This window comes from Mus caroli, unplaced genomic scaffold, assembly GCF_978045245.1.
Source record: "Mus caroli unplaced genomic scaffold, Mus_caroli_1 scaffold_6, whole genome shotgun sequence".
Taxonomy (NCBI): domain Eukaryota; kingdom Metazoa; phylum Chordata; class Mammalia; order Rodentia; family Muridae; genus Mus; species Mus caroli.
The window spans coordinates 142331441-142349017 of record NW_028227261.1 but is presented as its reverse complement, the minus strand read 5'-3'; the positions used below and the strand labels follow the sequence as shown (position 1 = coordinate 142349017).

Here is a 17577-nt window from a genome sequence, read left to right as displayed (position 1 = left end):
AATAATCCTATGCCCTAATGTCTTGAGTAAACACACTGCTTCTTTTACTTTTATTATATAACCTTATGTTTCATCATCTGGTATGAAAATTTAGTGTTTTCAACTAAAATTGAACACAGTAATGATTTGAGATACTGATAACAGATTTTATAAGTGTATATATAAAAGATTACATTCTAATTTTAAAAGGTCACATTCAACCTTTCTTGTTTTCAAACAAAACTGCTCTCACTCTACAGCTCTGCACATTCTACTTGTATAAGTTATTAATTATTGGAAGGCAGGTACTTTGTTAGAAATGTTGCCTTATCTTAGAATGCCATAAAGCATTAAACACACTCTACTGTCTTATCAAGCCACCACTGTCAATATATCTATACTTTACATCTAAAACTACAAAATGTTTGTTATATCTTACCATTTTCTTTTGGTAAAGAACCATGCTTTTATGACTCTCAAAGCAATGATCAAAACAGAAAAGTTTGTTTTCAACAAAGAATTGCTTCCTGAGAATACTTTTCAAATTACTTTGGAACGTTCAAAGATGAAATGCTTAAGACTACTTTAAAGCCCCTAGGTAGGTATTAAGGAAGTCAGGTTGTTACTGAAATTTTATATATTCTTGGTCAGTATTAAAATTGGATTTTAGGAGGAAATAGCTATGGCATTTCTGATGCTGCTCAACAAACAGTAACTTTTCTGAAGCATTAACTGACTTATCTTTCAAGTTAATGTCTAAGGCAGCAAGCAATTCTGGGCAGTTAGTGTTCTCAAAAAATGTTTTTTTTTTTCCTTCTTCCAACCACCAATTATCATTTATATTACTATGCTTAAGTTACATGGGAAAAGACAACCAAGCAGTTCTGCCCCATTTCAGAAAGTTTCCAATCAACACCAAGTCCACGGTGACAAGGAGCTAGTGATGGTGACATCTGTAGGTCAAGACTAACACGAAGAATGGGTTTTGGTGCTAGAGTTCCTCTCCAACAAGAAGATGGCACAGTGGCCAGCACAAGTCATGCTAACACTGAGCCTCCAATGCTGGGCACAGATTTGGATCTCTTCTTGAAGCTAGCAAATTAAGTGAATAACCGGGTTAAAAAGAAAATTTTAAATGAAGCCCAAGTAAATTTGAAAACCATGCTTTGACATACTTTCCACTCAAAATGTACACATAAACCCTCTTTTTACCCCATTTTCCCCTCACATAGCCCACCATGTAGCTGCAAACTCTTCTGCCTCAAGAAGTAAACACAGGGAAAAAATTAACAGCATATGCATAAAATTCTCTCTACAAACTGTTGGATGGAAAATACAAAATTGAAAAAAAAAAAGTTCCATTTTAGAGTCTCACAACCTCTTTTTTTTTTGTGATTTCTTCAGACAGGCTTTCTCTGCCTGCCTTTGCCTCACCACACCTGGCTTTTCTCACAACCTCTTGTTCCACAGTTCAGTAAAGGGGACCTGGGAAAAGATGGATTTACCTTTTTTCTTCAAGAGTTATCAGATGGTATGTGCTCTTCAAAGCCTTCACTCTTTCGAACTAGTGCACGTTCCAGGATCACACGGCCTTCCGTATAACACTGGCAATCTTCAGTAGCAAACTCATAGATCCATCCAGTTTACTATTTGGCAGCTCACATTTCAAGCCATGTGGCATGACCTGATCTTGAACTTCAATGTACTGCAAGTTAACTACCTTCAAAAAGAAACATTCTACCAGTGGTGCCTGTGAACCGAGTAGAGATGGGTTCGGAGCAATTGGTCAGGACTGTATCCCAGTTTGCCCAAGAAAACAGACCAGTGCCACCAATATGATCAAGAAAGATTCTAAAAACACATGTGGTAGCTGGGCGTGGTGGCCCATGCCTTTAATCCAAGCACTCAGGAGGCAGAGGAAGGGGGATTTCTGAGTTCGAGGCCAGCCTGGTCTACAAAGTGAATTCTAGGACAGCCAGGGCTATACAGAGAAACCTGTCTCAAAAAACCAAACCCACCCCCAAAAAACCAAATGTGGTGGTAGGAGCCTCTTCTCCCACTACATGTAAGCCAGAAGCAAGAGGAACAGTTGTCATCCTTGGCTTCAGTGAGTTCAGGACTAACATTGTATACATAAGACCGTCAAAACAAAAGAATATAAAAATTAAGATTCTTTATATAAACAAGTTTATAAAAATAAAAGGAATATTATATAGCACATTTTAAGGGAAGCAAGGCAAAAATCAAACTATTTTATGACTATTAACACAACCAGAAACCATGTAACTACATTAAAAATGTGAAAACTGGGCTGGTGGTTAGCATTTAGTCTGAAATGCATTTTGAGGTCCTGGGATTCATTCCCAGCACCGCCTAACTCCCCCAAAACAGGCAACCACCAACTTGTTAAAAAGCCTATACTTTGACATCTCTAAGAAAAACTAAGGTTATCTGATTGATAGTTCTGAACATCAGCTGCTAGTACATAATGTAAAAGTAAAGTGACAAGGTCACTGCCTAATAGGTAATAAGGCTCAAAAGTCACTGCTTTTTAACAATATTCTTAGCTGTTTGGTGAATGAACACTTCTAGGACAGTTTTACGTAACATACAGGTTTAAGTTTGCTTTCTAGGTATGTATTACTCTTTTTAATGTACATTCTGGGAAGGAAAAAAAGTATCACTCGAATGCAAACTGACACTGGGTGTCTTGTTAAAAGGAATACACTCCCAGCATAGACCAAATACTGTTCACGAAATTACTGGAGCTGGGTAATGAAATCATTAAGCTTTAGGACTATTCTCTCATGTGTCTGAAACTGTTGTGTTCAGTTGCCATACAAAACCGAGAAAGATAAATAAAAGCTGTAAGGGGGAAAATCCAAGAAACATATAAAGGCAGATTCTTTAAAATTATACTCCACTTTTTAATGGCGATGCTAAAAGGCAGACGTTCCTGAGCAAATGTCTTGTAGACTCTAAGACTATAGATACTATATATAACAAAACTTTAGTAACTATGGATGGAGAAAACATGTTATTACAAGACAAAACCAACTTTAATCAATAAGCATTGAGAGAGCCCTACAAAATATACGATACGGATAGCTCCAACCCAAAAGGTAAACTAAACCCTGGAAAACACAGGAAACGAATAATTTCACAACAGTAAAAGAAGGCCGTGCGCACACACACACACACATTCACCATCATTGCTCATTAACATAAGGATCATTGCAGTCAATTCCCCCATAAAAACACAGTCTATCTGGGCAGTGGTGGCACATCCCTTTAATCCTAGCACTTGGGAGGCAGAGCCAGGCGAATTTCTGAGTTTGAGGCCAGCCTGATCTACAGAGTGAGTTCCAGGAGAGCCTGGGCTACACAGAGAAACCCTGTCTTCAAAAGCCAAACCAACCAACCAAACAAACAAAACCACAGGCTAATATAATGGATTCAAAATCAGGATCCATCATTTTACTGCATATAAGAAACACAATTCAACATCAAAGATAGACATTACCTTAGAGTAAATGTTGGAAAAAACTGTCGAAAAAAGCCTGCAAATGTAGCCATTGTACTAATTGTACTAGTTGTACTAGCCTGCAAATGTAGCCATTGTACTAATGTAACAAAACAGCCTTTTAACCAAAATTAATCAAGAGAAATAATACTCATTAAAGGGAAACATTCACCAAGATGATGTCTCAATCCATTTTCCAAATGCAAGGGCATCCATGTTTGTAAAAGTAACATTATTAAAGATTAAATCACAGATTGAACCCCACACATTAATAGTGGGAGACTTCAACACCCCACTTTCAACAATGGTCAGCACATTCAGACAGTAAGTAAACAGGGAAATAATGGACCTAACAGACATTATGACTCAAATGGACCTAAAAGATATTTTCAGAACATTTCATTCAAACACAAAACAATGTACCTTCTAAGCAACTCACAGAACCTTCACCAAAATTGAACATATACTTAGTCACAAAGCAAGACTCAGAAGATACAAGAAAATCAAAATAAATCCTTGTTATTTTAAAAAGATTTATTTATTTATTTATTTATTTATTTATTTATTTATTATATGTGAGTAAATTGTAGGTGTCTTCATACATTTTCTCTCTCTCTGGCCAAAAGATTTATTTATTATTTTATTTATATTATATAAGTGTAATGTAGCTGTTTTCAGAAACCCCAGAAGAGGGCATCAGATCTCATTAGAGAATGTTGACAGCCACCATGTGGTTGCTGGTATTTTATCTCAGGACATTCCGGAGAGCAGTTAATGCTCTTAACCACTGTGTCATCTCTCCAGCCCAACTCCCTCAATCTTATCAGACCACCATAGATTAAAGCTGGATTTCAACAACAGAAGCAACCGAAAGCATTAAAAATCATGGACACTGGAGAGAGAGAGCAAGAGAGAGAGAGAGAGAGAGAGAGAGAGAGAGAGAGAGAGAGAGAGAGAGAGAGAGAGAGAGAGAGAGAGAGAAAGACCACTACCACACAGCAACAGCAGCTGAAACAGCTACAAGAAAAAAAAAAAAAAGGGTGAACCAACAATGGAGGCCTCTTTATGTAATCCTAACTTTCTTGGCACTTGCTATGTAAAGCAAACTGGCCTAGAACTCACAGAGATAAGCCTGCCTCTGCCACAGGAAGGAATGCTGGGATTAAAGGTGTGCCCCACCACACCCAGCTGGTCTCTGAGCATGCTAGGCTGACTTTGAACTTCTAGTAATCCTGCTTCTGGTTCTCAAACTCTGGGAGTATAGGTGTGTACCACCACACACAGCTTCTACATACCTGTGCAAAAACTTTATATGTACTTATATGCTAAGCATTAATAGGCTTTAAAGGAATTTTTTAGATTTATTCTTTTACATGTATTTATGTGAGTGCCTGCCTATATGTACATGTACTGCATTCAGATTCCCTGGACCTGGAGTTATAAGGGATTATAATCTGCCACATGGATGCTGGGAATCAAACCCAGTCTTTCTGTAAGAGCAGCAAGTGTTCTTGACCTCTGAGCTCTCTCTCCAACCCCTTGTGTTAATAGACTTTATTAGGCTACTTATAGATGAAAATTCAGCGAAGATAACCTGATGACAGTTGTGGAGGCAGGAAATTCTGAACTAGACAGTCACGAGGGTAAAAGCATGTGGTGTTTGCTTATCTATGCCTTGAATTCATGTGCTTATTTAACAGACAGGGATTGAGCATTTAGTCTGTGCTGCATTAGATGTCATTTAAAGGTCTTGTTCTCATAAGGCTTGTGTATAGGGAAAGACAGACACTAAATGAAGAAACAGGCAAAAAGCTTGAGACTAGAGTGTTTGGAATCCTCCCTTTTTTAGATTATGGAATATTTGCAGAAAATATATATCTTAGGAGTAAAGCCATAAAGCCCAAACCTTGTTATCTTATCTTATGTTATTTTATGTTATTTTATTTTATTTTATTTTATTTTATTTTATTTTATTTTATTTTATTTTATTTTATTTTATTTTTGGCTTTTCAAGACCAGGTTTCTCTGTGTAGCCCTGGCTGTAGACTAGGCTAGCCTCAAACTCAAACATCCACCTGCCTTTGACCTCCAAGTGCTGGGATTAAAGGCATGAGTCACCACCACCCACCCAGCTGTGGCTGACTTCAAAATTGTTAAAATCCTCTGGTTCTGCCTCCCAAATGCTGAGATTAAAGGTGTGTACCACCACTTTCCAGCTTTTTGTTTGTTTGTTTGTTTTTGTATTTTTAGGGTTTTTTTTTTTACGTTGTTGTTGTTCGGGTTTAATTTGGTTTTTTTTTTTGTTTGTTTGTTTGTTTGTTTGTTTTTGGTTTTTTGAGACAGGGTTTCTCTGTATAGCTCTTGCTGTCCTGGAGCTCAGAAATCTGCCTGTCTCTACCTCCGGAGTGCTGGGATTAAAGGCGTATGCCACCATGCCCTGCTTATTTTTTTAAAAGACAGGTCTCACTTTGTGGCCCGGGCTGGCTTAGATCTTGCAATATCCGTTTGTTTGGACACAAATACTCAGGGGGGTTCTGTCTCCCAAGTGCTGAGACTAAAGGTGTGAGTCACTACACCTAGCATAGTCACCAGAAATTATTCTCAGAGGTAGGGAGGGACTCTTACTTGTATACCATGGTACCATGGCAACCACCGCATCTTCTAGGGGAAAGTTCTGATTAGCCATTTTTTGGAATGAATTGAGAGATTAAATTCTTATATTTCCTCAATTGTTTACTTCAACCAGTAGATGAATATCTGTCCTCCTTTTCCTAATTTCTGTTTTGAGTGGATACAAGGATAGAAAAAAAAATGGTCCTTGGCACTTATGGAGCAAGGAAATAAAGCTATAACTCTCCATATTTAGTCTCATGAGATAACATGATCTTCAAATGGTCAGTGAAGCCTTCATTTGGGTAAAAAGTCAATGATTACCCTTCATCATCTAAGCGTAAACTCTTAACTAGCGTTTACATAGTAACAAAAACATTGTTTCTCATGCACAGATGTTGTGCCATGAGTCACCTGGAGATGCCTTGTAAGGACATCACTAGAGGTAGCTCCCTTATACAAGAACCAGGAGCCCAAATACACCTTCCTTCTCCTCTTCCTCCTCCTTTTGCACAAACTAAGTTGTAGGCGTGCCACCAGAACACAACAGGAGAGGAGTGTCGCGTTTTGTTTTATAAAAGCTTTGCCAAGATTTGTTCATCTTTTCAAAAACAGTCTCATCACCTAAGATACCACCACCATCTCTAATGACCTCCAAAATCCAACCTCAAGGTTATATGTTCTTAAAATTTCCGTATGTCTCACGCATTCAGCTCAACCATGTATTGGGCCACCTAATAGCCGTACTTTAGCATCCCTTTGTGTAGATTTGGGCATTTCATGGATGTTTTAAACAGTATACCTCCGTGTGGGTCTTGGGGAGGACATGGCTCAATCCATACACTGCAGAAAGAGAATCATACAGGTGCGTGCTGCTGGTCCTCCAAACGCAAGGGGATGCTGTGACACCTTGCAGGCGGCTCCAGGTCACTCTGGCATGACTGCCCCGCCTTGGGCCCCCGGGGCAGAATGGGCGGGCACGAGTGCGCCCAGGTCAGGAGACGCCCTTCGACCAGCAGCACCTGGGGCGGGAGGGTATAAATACATGGAGCAGTGGCTGCTCCAGCCATCTCTCTATTACACACGGGGTCGCAGCCTTCGGTGTTGCTTTAGGCTCAACAAGCCTGAAGCAGAAAAAAGAAAAAGCTTTAAAAAAGTACAAAAGCCTCAAAAACCTTACAAAAAGAAAAAGAAGACGAAGAAGAAAAGAAAGGAAGAGGGAAAAAAAAAAGCAAAAGGGAAAAAAGAAGAAAAAGAACCAGATAGCGACTTCTGTTGGGAGCCTGCAGGGAAGTGACTTTCACAGCTTCTGGCCTGCCTGTCCATCAGCATCTGTCTGTCCATCCGGTGGTGAGCCATCCCCCTTGGCCTGCCCGCCCCTGCACAACTCCGCGTGGCAGCCCAGCGCCCCGGCTGGCCACACCACGTGTCTGAGCTGCCCTTCGCCAGCACCCATAAAGATTTGGTTTCCCCCTCCCCGGGCTGCTGTAAGTGTAAACCACCGGGAGCCCAGGGCCTATATTTATCGCCCCAAGGCGGCCGTGAGTGCAGCATCTGGTTGCCTCTTGAAAAAATTTTCCCCCCTTACGAGGGGATTTCCTACTTTAATTTTTATTTTTTAAGCCTCAAGCCAGGACAGCTGGAGAGTACAAACTTAAGGAGCGGGCCATATCGTTTTTGAGAGCCTTTTGTCTTCGGGCTTTTGCAGTCCCGTGTAAGTCGTCCCGCACTCGGGTCCCGACTCGGAGCCTCCTTGCTCCAGCCTTCCCTGGGGTCGCTGGTGCCACCTGTGCACCGCGGAGCGTGCCATAGCTCCTGGGAGCCCCTTTTGTCCTGCAGTAGGCCTTGTTAGAAGTCCTCCTGGCGGGGCTCGGGGTCGTGGGGGGTGGGGAGATGATCCCTGCAGCCAGCAGCTACCCCATGGCCTCCTTATACGTGGGCGATTTGCACTTGGACGTCACCAAAGCCATGCTGTATGAAAAGTTCAGCCCTGTGGGGCCTGTGCTGTCCATCCGGGTCTGTCGCGATATGATCACCGGGCGCTCTCTGGGTTATGCCTACGTCAACTTCCAGCAGCCAGCTGACGCTGAGAGGGCCTTGGACACCATGAACTTCGACGTGATAAAGGGAAAGCCAATCCGCATCATGTGGTCGCAGAGGGATCCCTCTTTGAGAAAGTCTGGGGTGGGAAATGTCTTCATCAAGAACCTGGACAAATCCATAGACAACAAGGCACTGTATGACACTTTCTCTGCCTTTGGAAACATCTTGTCCTGTAAGGTGGTCTGTGATGAGAACGGCTCTAAGGGCTATGCTTTTGTTCACTTTGAGACCCAAGAGGCCGCCGACAAGGTCATCGAGAAGATGAATGGCATGCTTCTCAATGACCGTAAAGTGTTTGTGGGTAGATTCAAGTCTCGCCAAGAGCGGGAAGCAGAGCTTGGAGCCAAGGCCAAGGAATTCACCAATGTTTATATCAAAAACTTCGGAGAAGAGGTGGATGATGGGAACCTGAAAGAGCTCTTCAGCCAGTTTGGTAAGACCCTAAGTGTCAAGGTGATGAGAGACTCCAGTGGGAAGTCCAAAGGCTTTGGCTTTGTAAGTTACGAGAAGCACGCGGATGCCAATAAGGCTGTGGAAGAAATGAATGGAAAAGAAATGAGCGGGAAAGCCATATTTGTAGGCCGTGCACAGAAAAAGGTAGAAAGGCAGGCTGAGCTAAAGCGGAAGTTTGAGCGGCTGAAGCAGGAGAGGATTAGCCGGTACCAGGGGGTGAATCTCTACATTAAGAACTTGGATGACACGATTGATGATGAGAAATTAAGGAAAGCGTTTTCTCCCTTTGGATCAATCACCAGTGCGAAGGTGATGCTAGAAGATGGGAGAAGCAAAGGGTTTGGCTTTGTCTGTTTCTCCTCTCCTGAAGAGGCGACCAAAGCTGTCACCGAGATGAATAGACGCATTGTGGGCTCCAAGCCTCTGTATGTCGCCTTGGCCCAGAGGAAAGAAGAGCGGAAGGCTCACCTGACTAACCAGTACATGCGGCGAGTGGCGGGGATGAGAGTACTCCCTGCCAGTGCCATCTTAGATCAGTCCCAGCCTGCAGCTGGTGGCTACTTTGTGCCCGCAGTTCCGCAGGCTCAGGGAAGACCCCCATATTACACGCCTAACCAGTTAGCACAGATGAGGCCTAATCCACGCTGGCAGCAAGGCGGGAGACCTCAAGGCTTCCAAGGAATGCCTAGTGCCCTGCGGCAGTCTGGGCCTCGTCCAGCTCTTCGACATCTGGCTCCAACTGGTAATGCTCCGGCCTCTCGTGGCCTTCCTACTACTGCTCAGAGAGTCGGGTCTGAGTGCCCGGACCGCTTGGCTATGGACTTTGGTGGGGCTGGTGCCGCCCAGCAAGGGCTGACTGACAGCTGCCAGTCTGGAGGCATCCCTTCAGCCACAGTTGCTGCCGCCTCTCCCAAGGCTGTGACTCCATACAAGTGCGCCTCCAGTGTCCACAGCCCACACCCTGCCATCCAGCCGCTGCAGCCCCCCCAGCCTGCAGTCCACGTCCAGGGTCAGCAGCCCCTGACTGACTCCATGCTTGCTGCAGTGCCCCCCCATGAGCAGAAGCAGATGCTGGGGGAGCGTCTGTTCCCGCTTATCCAAACAATGCATTCAAACCTGGCTGGGAAAATCACCGGGATGCTGCTGGAAATTGACAACTCTGAGCTGCTGCACATGCTGGAGTCCCCCGAGTCCCTCTGCTCCAAGGTAGATGAAGCTGTGGCAGTCCTGCGGGCTCATCATGCCAAGAAAGAAGCTGCCCAGAAGGTGGACACTGTTGCTGCTGCTACCTCTTAGACAAGAAAAAAAGAGTCAAAAGCCAAATGACCCCTCATGGCATCCAGCTAAGGTCTGAAGACGTCCTAGTTTGTCTGTGGACCTCCACACCAAGGACAAAGTTGTAAATTCAATAGGTCATTTTGTATCAGAGGTCAATTATGAAGCACGTATAAATTTCAACTGTAAGAATATATTCTCTGGGTTCTTTTGTGACCCAGATGATACTTTTTTTTTTCTATTGTGGGTTCTGGGTTTTTTTCCCTCATCCCAGAAATTGGTTTTGATGTACCCAAGACTTAAGTTTGTCAAATAAAGGAAATAAAATCTCCATTAAAAAAAATCATGGAAACTGAACAACTCTACTCAATGATCTCTGAGTCAAGAAAGTGTTAAGGGTAGGGTGGTGGGGCCAGGTTTACTGATCTCATTCGAGTGCCAAGTGCAACCCCCCCCCCCGGAAACCATGTCCTTAGGATTAGTCGATGTTCATTTTCTGAAATATTCTTCTAACAAGATATCTGACTGCCAGGAATGCTTCATTTTGGTCAGAGTCCATCTACCCCCAAACCACCCCACCTAGTGCATTGTAAGTGCCCCATGGTGCACAGGAGAGTGCCGAGACTTTGTAGTACTGGTTGAGAGTACTCTCTCTGGCCTCCAGAAAGGAATGGAGATCTGTGCCCATGAGACTTTGAAGAGAACCCAGAGAAGGTACATGGTGTCAGGATGGGCTAAAGAACAGGCTGAAGAACAGTATTTGAATGCTGTGGTCGCCAAGGCCTTGTAAGGGTCACCATGGTACCAATACCCACAGTATGCAGTATCCTGCTCCCCAGCAGCCTTAATAGTGAGTCTGCTGAGTTGATTGAACAATAAGGTTCAGAAAAAAAATAATCTTAGACTTGAGGCACCTGGTTGCTAGGTTACCATGCTCATAGGTAAAGATGGATCAGACATATAGGGGTGGGCATTTAAAATTTATTTCAAACTCCAGGACACACAGTCTATTTAGTGTGTCAGGAAATAATACTACAGCAACAGAAAATACCTGGTTCTAGCACTTAAAAGTATGTGTTTCATCAAGGGTGGCAATGGCATGTACATGAGAGTTTATCCTAGAAAAATATCCCTGTAGTGGCTATTCCTGGTTTTCAACTTGACTATATCTGGAATGAACTACAATCTAGAATTGGAAGGCTCACCAGTGATCCTAATCTGGAGGCTGGGAGATAGAAGTTTCTGGCTTGGATCTTGGTATGGAGATCTTGAGGCACAGTGGCTATGAATTCCAGAAGATTAAGACAGGGAGATCTCGGAGTTCAAGGTCACCTGCGATTAAAGGTGTGGTGGCACATACCTTTAATCTGGGCTACACCTTCTGCTGGAGACCACATAAGGACATTGGAAGAAGAACGGAAGGAAGGCTCTATTTCCTTCGACTGCTTGCCATGTTGTATTGAGCAACTGCTTGATCCTTGGACTTCATTCACAGCTGCTGCTGACCATTGTTATGGAGTCGGACTGCAGACTGTAAGTCATTAACGAATTCCTTTACTCTATAGAGACTACTCATAAGTTCTGTGACTCGACAACCCTGACTAATACAGTCCCCAACAAAGGAAATGTGATATGTTTTTACATTATTTAAATTCCACTGAGGGTACAGGCCGTTTCGGTTCCTTGGCTTCGGTTTTAACAAAGCAATACAGAAAAAACACTCACTGATTTTATATGCAATACAAGAATATCTTCACGGCAAATGATCTTCCCACTAGATCTTGTTTTTCTACTTTCATAGTTTGTTCATAGACCCCCCCATGTGTATAAACTCATCTCACTTGGTTTGAAAAGCACAGTTGCACATATATGAATGTTGTCTTTTAAAGTAAACACCCTTACAGACAGCACAAACATATTTTGGCATGACAGTCCTAGCTAATGTATGGCTTCCAGGACAAAATGAAAAATGGCTTTTAATCTTCAATCTTTAAAGGTCAATTCTATTTTGCTGTCTTTTTTGTTATAATCGTATTTAACTCTTTATCCTTTTCTCCCCAATAAAATTGCCAGACATATTGCTTTTGGTTTTTTGATTTTTTTATCAGTAGCTTGCCTTGGTTTTTGCTTACTAAGAAAAGATAAGGATTTCTAATAAAAACACTGCTCTGCCCTTGGTATATATTCTTAATTCCTGTGGGAACTGCATCTAAAAGTGTTTGATGACTTTTGAGTCAACATTATGTCTTTGTCAAAAGACTAACATTTCTCTGGTTTGTAGAATGTCCGACAAAAGTTGTATGCTCTCAAGTAGGCCCCTGAAAAGAAAAATCTTTTGAGTCACTATTTTATTGAACTGCAAATAATTTATCTGGATACACTTAAAATTAATGAAGACTAAGAAAGGAGAGTTAGAATGGTTGGATTAATCTGCAAGCATGCTGTGGGTGCATTTTGACTCCAGTTTTCCTTGAAGATATGCAACTTGACAAAACTTCTAGGAAATAGTGTTTATCTGTAGTGCAAGGACTTGACATAGAGAAACACAGTTAACTTCAAAATAACTAGACACTGTAGGCTCACTGGGCAATAAGAACACTAGGAAATAATATAAACTAAAACCATTAAGCATAAATTTGAGGTTGTATCATCTATATTATTCTTGTTGGTGAGTAATTGAAGAGCATGCAGCTCAGCCAATTCATAATAGCTTAAATGAAAAAAAAAAGCATAAGTCTGAAGGTGTATGACTACTGATCTTTGTTTAGCATACTGGTTCATCCGTCTTAATTTTAGGTGGCTGCCATATACCAGACAACAACTTTCAAATTTAAGATATGAGTAAGGAAAGGAGCTAAACAGCAGGTTTTTCATGACTCCTCAATTAATATTGCAAATAGTTTCTCATATCTTGTGCTAAATTTATTTTCATATATATTTCAATCATTTTTCAACAACCCTGAGTAAGTAGTGTAATTATCTTCAATGTAACTCAATGCTACCCACTTGAGATGTAGGAGTTATTCATTAAAGTGCCAGAAACTAGTGGAGTGTGTACTAATGACAGCTGAGAAGAAATATACCAGTGAAGGAATGGGTTCAGAGGAAAAAAAGAGCATGTCCTATGGAGTACTGACTACAAGGTAGCCACCAAACTTTGCTCTCTTTACAATATCAATAGTAATGTGTTATCTTTCTGGAAATCATCATTGCTCTATTAAATGGAGAGAAGAACTGAATATTTAAATTTCACTTAAATTTTCTGCTTTCAATTTGCTGAAACAAAATTTGAATTCCATCAGTTAAGCTATAGAAGTTGCTTAACCTAAATGTTTTGTCTACTAACAATATAAATGCTGTGTAGGGCATTAAAATAGAGAAATAGTCTTTCATACTAGCATTTGAATGGTCGTGTTTTACATCTAGGGGCATGATTTCATTACAGTGTTTGTGATAGAAGCCATGCAGTATTAATAAAACATAAGACGAAGCAGATAAAAGTAAATAAATGCTATAGTTAATGAGGCATAAGAGTGAAGAGACAAATATTTTGAGGAATTTTGCAAAAGAAATGTAAGAACAGACGTTTTTTTAAAAGACACATTCCATATTTTATTTACATTTTAAGACTAACTTTCATCTCAAAATCACATATCCATACACCTATTTCCTTTTTGTTGACTTCACTTAAAACATCTAAGCATGTTTTACTAAACAAAGACTGTAAACAAATTATTATGTCTGTTACATGTAACAAACGGGAACAGCTTTTAACAGAAATTCAAACCCCCCAACATCTTTTATTATGAATACAGGTATCACAAGAATCCTGAACCTATATTTGATATTAATAGTGGTCAGAACCCACACCGCTTCAAGAATTAACACAATTGTTGACTATTCATTGTATCTGCTACTTTAAACAATTCCAACTGCAGCTCTAAATATGATAAAGAATGCCATTTCTGTTCTTCCTTCTTGAGACTTTACTTTCCAGAAAAACAAATGTTTCCATGGCCATCTGACACTCTTTTGCCATGTTTTAGTCTTGAAAACCTGAATTCCATTTTGAGTACTTCAGGTTCATGTTTAAATGACAATGCTTAAGAAGAGAAAGAAAAATTGTGCTGCACGTCTCTTGTTACCTGAAAACATAATAGATATACATATATTAAATATATTCTTGCAACTGTCCAGGTCATGTTTACCAGCTGCAATTCTTTTACTTAATGTGTGGGCATTTTGCATGGTGATATTTAATCAAGACATTAATGACTTAAATGCTATAGGAATTTTGCCATGTTGCTAATACTGGTATGCTCCGTGCATCCACCATTCCACTGGAATTATTGATTCCATTCATACTCGTTGTTGTTACAAATCTAACTGATGGAGGAGCTTCTGGGTATTTATATCCACTTTCAGGCTATATATTCTGTTTTCATAGTTTGTCCTTGGTGGCCCAATAATCATGCCTGTCCACCTTGTAAGTGTCATGTCTTCTTCATCATCTTCAAGGCCCCAGATAACAGTACCATCACCTACTCCTTTTTGTCCTTCAAGTTCTTCCAACAAGTGAACATTATGAGGAACTTTAACTCCTGTGGAGACTGCCATCTTCTCGTGCTACCAGACACAGAAGTTTTTGGTTTTTTGTTTTTTGTTTTAAATTAAATATAAAGGAAATATATCTGTAAGAGAAGAGGAAATGCTCAAAAGAGGACATTTAAAATACCAAATTTTCTCTTGTTCAAGAAGAGTAAAGAAAGAACTAAGTTAGAAGGCTGGAAGAACTCCACATTTGTATTAGTCAGGGTTCTCTATAGTCACAGAACTTATGGAATGAATCTATATATTAAAGGAATTTTTTTGTGATGACTTACAGTCTTTAGTCCAACTATCCCAACAATGGTCTGCTGTGAATTAGAAGTCCAAGGATCTAGTAGTTTCTCAGTTCCACGAGGCTAGTTTTTTCATCTGGTCTTCGGTAGAAGTATGTTCCAACAGATGTGCTGGTAAGTAAATGCAAGCAGTGAAGAAGAGCGAATCTTCCTTCTTCCAATGTCCTTATTGAGGTCTCCAGCAGAAGTGAAGAGTAGAAAAATACCTACTGCCCTGAAAATATGGGCCCCGGCCCCCTGCCAGATGGCCTAATTATCCGGATCTTTTGAGAAAAACTAATGCAGAATGTTTCAATGTCCCAGGTGCCTTGAAACAAACATCTGCCCCCAGACTTCCCCTATTTCCTCCCTGATCCTCCCCCTGGTTTCTGGTTTTTGCCATTATAAGCCTGCTGAAAAATAGGGTCGGGGTCGTACTCCTCTACCCCTGCGTGGTGTTTGAGTCTCGTCCCCAGCATGGTGGTTTGAGCTCTTGTCCCATCTTCTCGCTGTTAATAAACTTCCTCGTGTGATTACAGCAAGTTCGGTGTCAGTGTCTTGCTGGGTGCCCACTATTCCCGAGAATTGAGTAAGGGTCTGTCTATGGGGGTGGGGGTGAGGGGGTCCTTCATTTGGGGGCTCGTCTGGGATCTGCGCTATCATCCTGGGGTCCTAGACCACTTGGAGGTAAGGTTCTCTGTTTTGTCTTGTTTCTGTGTCTGTATTCTGTCTAAAAATCTGGTGCGATTGCAGTTTCGGTTTTGTGGAAGCTCTGTGAGACCGCGCTCTGAGAGGGAGAATGGGGTGGATAGAGATAGCTGTATCTGATGTCCACTGTCCGTTCGCCCTGGGAGACAACCCAGGAGGCCATGGGGAGGACCAGGGATGCCTGGTGGACCCTCGCGGGAATAGTCAGGAGATAAGTCTTCTCCTTGACATCTGTGTCAGCGACCTGATTATCCATGGACGGAGCCACAGCCACCCCCTTTACCCTTTTATGTCTGTCCCAGAGATAGAAAAAGTAAAAAAGAGGCTCGCCGGTGCGGGGGAGCAGAGGGCTTCTTCTGTAGTCAGTGGGGATGTGAAACCACTGGTACCACTTATTGGCACCCTTCCTCTAGCTGGGATCTTATTGTAGTGTCCAGACGAAATAAGGGCCATGATTCTTTAAACATCACTTTTACTCAGAAAGGAAAAGAGGCAAAGGAAGATTGGATAAAGGGGAGGCAGTGGGGCCTAAGATTTTCTATGCCTCTAGTCCCCCCTATTACTTCTAAAGATTTCCCTAGGCTCCTGTACCATGATGACAGCTCTTTTGTCGATGAATTCGACCATCAAGTTCGCCATAAGCGAGAGCCCATTACCATGACTTTGGTGGTCCTCCTGGGTCTAGGGGTGGCGGCTGGGGTTGGCACAGGTACAACTGCCTTAATTCAGACCCCTCGATACTTTGATGACTTGTGAACTACCATGGTCACTGATCTGAGGGCCACAGAGCAGTCCATAACTAAACTAGAAGAATCCTTGAACTCCCTGTCAGAGGTAGTACTGCAAAATAGGAGAGGGTTAGACCTCCTTTTCCTCAAAGAAGGAGGACTTTGTGCAGCCCTAAAAGAAGAGTGTTGCTTCTATGTAGACCATTCTGGAGTAATTAAAGATTCTATGTCTAAACTCAGGGACCGATTAGACAAGCGCAGAAGTGAAAGAGAAAATAGACAGAGCTGGTTTGAAAATTGGATTAATAAGTCTCCTTGGTTTACCACCCTTGTTTCTACCCTTGCTGGTCCCCTAATCATTCTTTTGCTTTTGCTCACTTTTGGACCTTGCATTCTTAATAAGTTAGTGGCTTTTGTAAAAGACAGGGTAAATGCTGTACAGGTAATGGTGCTCCGACAACCGTACCAGACTTTGCCGGAAAAAGAAGAGGGGTTGCTCTAAGCTTAGAGCGACTCACAAGAAGAAGTGGGGAAATGAAGAGCGGAAAAATACTGACTGCCCTGAGAACATGGGCCCCGGCCCCCTGCCAGATGGCCTAATCACCCGGAACTTTTGAGAAAAACCACCGCAGAATGTTTCAATGTCCCAGGTGCCTTGAAGAAACTATCCGCCCCCAGACTTCCCCTATTTCCTCCCTGATCCTCCCCCTGGTTTGTGGTTTTTGCCTTTATAAGCCTGCTGAAAAATAGGGTTGGGGTCGAACTCCTCTACCCCTGCGTGGTGTATGAGTCTCGTCCCCAGCATGATGGTTTGAGCTCTTGTCTGGTCTTCTTGCTGTTAATAAACTTCCTCGTGTGATTGCAGCAAGTTCAGTCTCAGTGTCTGGCTGGGTGCCCGCTATTCCTGAGACTTGAGTAAGGGTCTCTCTTCGGGGGTCCTTCAGAAGTTGTGGCCAAGATTAAAGGATTTATTTTGTCTCAGGCTGACCTTGAACTGGGAGATCTCCTTGCTTTAGCCTCCTGGGTTTAAAGGCAAGTACTACCTTATTTGGGCCTAAACTTTTCACAGCCACTGTGCCTCAAGATCTCCATGCCAAGATCCATGTCAGAAACTTCTGTCTTCCAGCCTCAAGATCTGGATCACAGGTGAGACCTCCAATTCCAGATTGTAGTCCATTCCAGATATAGTCAAGCTGATAACCAGAAACAGACATTACAACAGGGGACATGCATTCTTTCCCAGGGCCAGCAAAGAGGAGATAAAGCAAGCCGTAAATAAAGAGTAGAGAGGGCAGAAACCCATTATGACTGACTGGTT

General features: G+C 42.0%; 1 protein-coding gene and 1 pseudogene across 4 annotated transcripts; one reads left to right on the top strand and one right to left on the bottom strand.

Moving 5' to 3' along the window:
• Positions 1 to 1403: 1403 nt before the first annotated feature.
• Positions 1404 to 7922, bottom strand: LOC147004410 (protein yippee-like 5 pseudogene; annotated as a pseudogene).
• Positions 7923 to 8005: 83 nt separating this feature from the next.
• Positions 8006 to 10059, top strand: LOC147004409 (polyadenylate-binding protein 4-like). 4 transcript variants are annotated; one of them, XM_085838490.1, is made up of 2 exons: positions 8006 to 9428; positions 9546 to 10059. In XM_085838490.1, exons 1-2 carry the CDS (start codon positions 8006 to 8008, stop codon positions 9962 to 9964), a joined length of 1842 nt encoding a protein of 613 aa, XP_085694616.1. In that variant the 3' UTR covers positions 9965 to 10059. The 4 variants fall into 4 exon arrangements, with proteins under 4 accessions (XP_085694616.1, XP_085694614.1, XP_085694615.1 ...); XM_085838488.1 differs by having other exon boundaries at positions 8006 to 9454; positions 9515 to 10059; XM_085838489.1 differs by having other exon boundaries at positions 8006 to 9476.
• Positions 10060 to 17577: the final 7518 nt, after the last annotated feature.

Coding starts and splice junctions, on each gene's coding strand:
- LOC147004409 (XM_085838487.1), top strand. CDS start 8,006: ATGATCCCTGCAGCCAGCAGCTACCCCATGGCCTCCTTATACGTGGGC.